General features: G+C 47.3%; 1 protein-coding gene across 1 annotated transcript; it reads right to left on the reverse strand.

Annotated features, from left to right (window-relative positions):
• Nucleotides 1-267: 267 nt before the first annotated feature.
• BOD1 (biorientation of chromosomes in cell division 1) lies at nt 268-6,093 on the reverse strand. Its single transcript, XM_065644241.1, has 4 exons — nt 5,778-6,093; nt 4,382-4,506; nt 2,358-2,558; nt 268-1,135 (listed from the first exon to the last, which is right to left on the reverse strand). The coding sequence occupies exons 1-3, from the start codon at nt 6,006-6,008 to the stop codon at nt 2,360-2,362; spliced, it is 555 nt and encodes a 184-aa protein (XP_065500313.1). The 5' UTR covers nt 6,009-6,093; the 3' UTR covers nt 268-1,135; nt 2,358-2,359.
• Nucleotides 6,094-6,595: the final 502 nt, after the last annotated feature.

Raw genomic sequence — 6,595 nt, forward strand, 5'->3', positions numbered from 1 at the left:
GAACTTAGGATTCATAGCTCATAAATGATGTGAGGTAAGGTCAGTCCAGTTCTTTGATACTTCAGATTTTTATATGGAGAGGAATACTAATATCCATTTTATTTCATGATAACTTCTACCAACTTCTACCCTGTTGTCAAACCTGGATTAATCTCTGAACTCTGTCAGGCCACACTTCCATTAGCGTTCCTGCAATCCGGACTCCTGGATTTCTTTAAAGTAGTTTTTCCTTAAGAAAAAGATTCTGAAAAAGCTAAGAGTCAGAGATGCTTTTTGAAGTCTTTTATTGCAAAAGGTATGGACGTTTGCTGGCAGAATATTTGATCACGTTCTCTACTTGACTGTCATTCAGAGGACACTGCATGCATTCAAGCTGAAAGCATAGGACAGTTTCCACCAGGCACCTGAGAAATTTCACAGGAAAGCAAAGTCTTTCAAGTCGAAAGAGTTTCAAACTGATCACCTATGCTGGTGCCCTTTGCTTCCCAGAGTTACCTGGGAAATAAGAATTAAATCAGCTATAGTCATAGCCAACTGTAAACATTTTCCTGCAATGCAACAGAAATTATCTAGATAACTGATCCTGAAGTGTTCTTTCCAGTTTTAAACAGGAAATGTTCTTCCTAAAGCAGACGGTGCCATGAGTTAACACCTGACTTGGCACCGACTGCTCAGTGCTGTGTTACGCAGCAGAGGTGCGTGATGCTTCAAAGAAAATCTGACAGCTCTTACTTGGTCTCCAAGAGACCACCCCACCCCCCCAAAACATCTCTCTTTTCTTCCTGCTGCCCAGCCTGGGATCATCTCAAACCACTTCCCCGCTCCCTCCAGACAAGAGCCAACTCCCTTTTTCCTTCCCATCCCCTTGCCTGAAGGCGACTAACGAGAATACATAACACATGCTGTGCTCTGTATTGCAGTTAATAGAAAAATATCTTCACACTTTGGCTGCCCCTCTACACGCACAACTCCGGGTGCATCTGAATTTCACTGATTTCAGCGCCTTCCCACAGGTCTGAAAAAGGTTAATCATCTTTGGCAGAGAGCAATCCTGCACCAAATGGAACAAGGAATCCACTGTCAGTCTCCCAGGACATGTATTTTGCAACTGCAGCCACTTCGTATCAGGAACCCACTGCAAGAAAAAAGAGAGCTTAGAGAATGGTACCTTCACGAGGAGTAAATGCATTTGAATAGAGAATAGATTAGAATATATTAATTAACAGCTGCATTTAGCTGCAGGTTATAATGGACTTTACTTGAACCAGACAAATGCAAAGATTTATCAAGGCATTAAGGCTGCAAGTCACAGATTACTAAATAACTCAGCATGATACTACAGGCACTTTAACTTCTACTATTAAGTTAAAAATCATGCTAGTTGCTCTAATCATTCCAAGCGCAGGAACAGCTATTGTAGGTTACTTTTTCCTTTTTAATAAATCACCGGTGGATTGTAAGAAAAAAATTTGCTTTCAGAAAGCCCGAGCAGATAGAACAATTCACAATTAACTTCCTTTCATGCAGTATGGTTTTGAGTTCCCCAGCAAAGCTGCAGATTGAAATTTTCCATCAAGATAGTGGTTCCTCAGTAATGTGCACACAGACCTCAATATTCAAATTGGCGTTAAGATACGGGGCCTTAGCAGAGATGGGAGCATATTCATTGCTGTTAAGACAGAGTAGCAATTATAGCCCCCCAAGGCCCCTGGAGGTATTTTAATCACAAAAACCAGAATGAACTTGCTTGCGACAAAGGCACCCTCAGTCCTTTCAGCTGGAAAGATACCGGTTGCTCTATTTAAACCAGGCTATTTGGAATGAACAGTTATTCACTCCCAGAGACATTACCCTTACTCCAGCAGTGAATAGCTCAGTCACTAACAATTCATCACTCCAGTGTATGCTCTGAAGAAGAGATATCTAAAACTTTCAATGCTACAGCACAATAACTTGTCAGCACTCTACTTTCAGCTGCATTTCAGTAAAGGATATATATTTTTAATCCGTTTGATATTGTTCTGAAAGCTATCCAGCCATTTCCATGTCAGTCGCTGCTGGATATGCTTTTACTGGAATAAAAGGCCTTTTGGCCTTATCCAAAACCAGCACTGGCAGAGTCCACAGTGTTCCTTGATAGCTGTTTTACATCATACCTACGTCTTCAGTCCTAATGTATTTTTAGGAGATGCTTAAGTGGAAGCAGCTCAGATGATTGTCCGACATCGACAACATGCTGATGATCAAAGTGTTCTCACTGTCAAGCCAGGAAGAAAATACAATGTCTTCTCTATCTTGCATTATACAGAGATGAGGTACATGAAAAATGTTAAGTAGTAAGTGCAGAGATACAAGACCTTTAGGAGGCATCCTGAGATGGAGCAGGAGGATCCTTATTCTCAGGCTCTGGAGGAGGAGCTGGCACACTTTCTTCTTTCTTTTGTGCAGCCAAAAACTCATGAATCGCCCTCTCTATCTGGGGCCTGAAGATGTGGTTTAGTTTTGGATCCACCACCTGAGAAATAATTCTGTCCACTCCAGCTTCCAGCATTCCTGACCTTGAACAAAGACAAAGGAGTCATTCAGCTCCTCCGAAAAACTTCTCCCCAATCTCCTCCAGTGATTCTCCAGAGCCCTCCTGTCAACTGCAATTAGCATGAACATGGTGAGAGCTGCAGCCCACTCAGAAGATCCTTAACAGGGAATTGTTTCAATCACCTATTTCCCCCCTACCCCCTCTCACTTCACCCTACAAAATTAACAACTGACATCTGGTCCCCCAGGTACTTAAATGGCATGTTGGACAAGAGCCACTTTAATAGGGCTTATGTGGAAATGAGGCCAACATGAAAGCAAACAACCACATTTTGGCACAAACAAGGGAAACAAGCTATTCTGAGAAGGAGGACAGGTGAGAGCAGAGTCTTTTTTTTGGCTGACTGGAGGGAGAAGAGGTCTGCCTCCTCATAACATTGCTGTCGCTTGCTCCTTATAACTGTTAGTCTAGACAGATGGGTATTAATTATAAAAACAAGCACATGTAGCGCACAGCAAAGTTTCTGGAACTGAACACTAGCAACTGAAGAGACTTATTACTTCAGGGACTGTGTCAGACTCTTGGATGGTGGGGCACGGGCTGTCTGGCAGGCTTAAGTCATGTCTGCAAGGGAGCGGGGACAGGAAATGGAGATGTTGCCTGGCGCTCGGAAAAGCGGCCACAAGACTCGTACAGCCGTGGATGCTGGTGAGCAAGTGGGTGCAGGGTCATGGCACATCGTGCCACCTTCAGGTGACAGCACCCGTCTGGGTGCCTGCAGCAGGGGACACACGTGTTTGGACACCCTCAGCGCTCGGTCTTGCAACTACAGGGGCTCTTCAAACTCCGTCATACGTCGTGTCTGTTCTTTATACTAACAGCCTACGTAAAGGGAGCACTTTGCGTTCTTCTCATTACAGGCTCTCTGATGTAACATTTAATTGTCTGCTTCATTGTAGTGGTAGAGTAACATGAAATAAGAGGAAACGTTAAGTGCCAAACGTGTCTCAAGGACTCCACGTAAAGACAGGAAATTCTGTACTTCCAGTGGACACCCCCTTTAATTACAGATTTAACAAACTAATGTAACATACTAATGATTTACAGGTTCTAGGAAGTGCTCTGAAATACAGTTTCTTCTCTGTATGAGACATTCTAATAGCTTTCCTTATAAGCATAAATGCCATTATCAAGTTTCCTACTGCCCCTCTTTTCCACAACCTTCAAGTTTTTATCCACGACTTTTAGTCAAACAAGCTAAGGCTCACACTTCAGACTGCAGTGAGTCAGCAGCAAAAGATACTAAACCTAAATCTCTAGGCAGCATAGTTTAAGCTGGCTCTCCTGTCATGCTGGAAATGTAATATCTTAGGTAGCTGTACAAAAGCTGCATGAAATCAGCCTAACCCTGCGTGATTGCTGCCTGCTAGTGGTCAGAGTCTACTTGAACAAGGTTTGGCACCTTCGGGATTTTTTTCTTTAAGTAATGTAGGTGTTTTTCTGAAGATAAAGATCAAGGTCATTCAGCTCAGTACATCAGGTATGGTTTTGCTGGCAGGCACAGTATTGGCTAATTGCAACACTAACTTGGCTAGATAACAAATGCGAGTACTTCAGCATGCTGCTCAACTCATGAAAATACAAATTTCAGGTAAAACAGTAATGTAAGCATTTTAATGGGAGCTAAGACTGCATCCACCCTTATAATGAAACTCAGGAGAGCAGAACAGAAAGTGTTGTGAAAAACTCAATTCTGCAAATTCTTATTTGACTTAGGTGGTAAGACAGTTATATATTACTTATCAAATAGCATTACCATTATTTTACAGAGTGTTGCTTACTTACTGAATCACACTCTGCCTTAGCCCATTTCGCAACTGGTTTTTGTTCATTGTTGGATTCCATTCCTGTTTGTCCAGGTGGGTTGATACAAAGTTGTCTACTTTCTGCCTCAAGTTTTGATAGGCTGGCTAAAAAAAAAAAAAAGAAACAAAAAATTCCAGTTGAACAGCTAAAATATCTTGAAACAATTCCCTGCCAGAGTCCTTCATAGTACATCTTTTGTCATGTACACTAGTGTCCTGTTGTCTGTTCAGAAAGTTGAAGGATAGAGAATAAAGGTAAGCTTGTTTTACCTAAGAACAAAAATGGTACTTGCAAAGAGCAGCTGGTCAGTGTACTATTATAATAATTTAAATTGCTGGATAGATTGGCTTCAAAATTTTTGTCTGCTCGTGATATTACTTAGTGAAATGCAAACTGCCCGTGCAGACAGGAGTTGTCTGTAAACCCTCCATCACAGAATTCCTAGGAAACTGCCTGAGTAATATTGTTACTAACAAAGAACTTAATTATTTGCTTCTGTGATAATACCACCGAAGATAAGAATTATGTGGGTTTTATCAGGGGAAACTTAATTCCAGTTAACAGGAATTGAACTAAAAACCCCACATAAATACATAAGACCATCCAGATCATGGTACTGTGCAAGGAAAGGACGAGAGGGGGGGCAACATTTATATTTTGGAATTTGATATGCACATGGGATGACTGAAAGGGTTGGTCACAGAGGTGCGGTGTCTGTCCGGCAGCATCTGTCTGTCCCGACAAGGCTGCTCTGCCCTATGGCTGCTCCGTGCAGGTGACCTGACAGATTCAGGAATGGTTTCGTGATACCTGCTGGGGTGGCCTAGAATGACAGTTGCAAGTCCCAGAACAGGACTCTCGCAGAAAGCAGAAAAGCTTGGAGAAGCAAAACACCCGTGTTTAACTTTGACAGGGCAATTACGAACAACCCAACTTCAACATCGCCAACAAACGCTCAGGATTTTGTGTTGTGACTGAGGAAGAAAATAGTTTTGAACAATAGTCTGAGAACATCTACTCAAGACAGTAAGGTTAAATGCTTGCTTTGGAAATGTGGGAATTATGCTCAAGAAGAGCAACGTTGTTATGGAAGACAGTTTTCCTAAGAGTGCCTGGGACGGAAAATGAATGTCTGAACCCGTTCTCTGGCCTGTTTGTCTCCTGGGGCGTCGCTACAAGCCAGGGCCACCTCAGAGCAGCCTGTGGGACAGATGCCGGGGGCAGGAAACCCCACGGACCGAGAGAGCAGCACGGCAGCTCCGGCCCGAGCGCGGGCAGGGGAGGGGACGGGCGCGGGGGCCCCTTCGGGCAGCGGCTTCCAAGGACCCGCAGCTCCGGCCCGGGGAGGCGACACTGCCCGGTTAGGCGGCGCTACCTTGGTGTCCACGTCGGCCAGGCAGTCTCGGCGGAAACCGTCGAACAGGCCGCGGCTCTTGAGCTGCTCCACGATGATGGCGATGAGCTGCGGGTCGCCGGGCGGCAGCGAGGCCGGGTCGGTGACGCCGGGCCCCGAGCTGGACGCCGCGCCGCCCGCGCCCCCTCCGCCGCCCGCTCCGCCGCCTCCCCCGCCCGGGGCGGCCCCGCCGGAGCCGCCGCTCTCGGCCATGGCCCACGGCCCGCGCCCGGGGCCCGCCAGCGGCTGCGTCCCGCTCGCCCGCGGCCCCCGGCACCGCGACCCACGGCGCGCGGCGTTTGCGTCACCCTGGCGCACTGCATCACGGGGAGGCGAGTTCTCCGCAGGAGAAGCCGTTATGGGCCGCGAGCAGCAGGCTGCCTCGGGAGAACTACAAGTCCCAGGGTGCATCGCGGCGGCGTCCCAAAAAAAAACCGCTGCGGTGAGGTGTGCGCGGCGCTTTCGCAATGCATCTTGGGAGTCGTAGTTCACCTGGGGGGACCATGGGGGCCCAGCTGTCCCCAGCAGCGGCGTCCGGGGAAGGGGCTGCCCCGGCGGGCAGGTTGGTGCTGGTGCCTCTCTGAGCCGGCCGGGTCGGTCACAGGACGCTGTGCACGCAGCGTGAGGCTCCCTGGGCCCACGCCGGGCAGACTCAGTCAGGCCTCGGCCCCGCGGGTGCCGTGTTTGGGGCAGAGGCCCCGGGTTCACCTCAGCGTCCCGCAGGCCCCTCCGGACGGGCGGCTTGAGGGCCTGGGGCCCCTGTCCCGGGGGGAGCCTCGGATTCTTCTGAGGATTTCTGC

The sequence above is a fragment of the Caloenas nicobarica genome, chromosome 13 (genome assembly GCF_036013445.1).
Source record: "Caloenas nicobarica isolate bCalNic1 chromosome 13, bCalNic1.hap1, whole genome shotgun sequence".
Lineage (NCBI taxonomy): Eukaryota > Metazoa > Chordata > Aves > Columbiformes > Columbidae > Caloenas > Caloenas nicobarica.

Excerpts from the sequence above, each read along its gene's own strand:
- BOD1 (XM_065644241.1), bottom strand. The coding sequence starts at position 6,008 with ATGGCCGAGAGCGGCGGCTCCGGCGGGGCCGCCCCGGGCGGGGGAGGC. Across the intron at positions 4,507-5,777 it reads TGGCCGACGTGGACACCAAG|CCAGCCTATCAAAACTTGAG; the intron begins GTAGCGCCGCCT and ends TTTTTTTTTTAG. Across the intron at positions 2,559-4,381 it reads CTAAGGCAGAGTGTGATTCA|GTCAGGAATGCTGGAAGCTG; the intron begins GTAAGTAAGCAA and ends TCTTTGTTCAAG.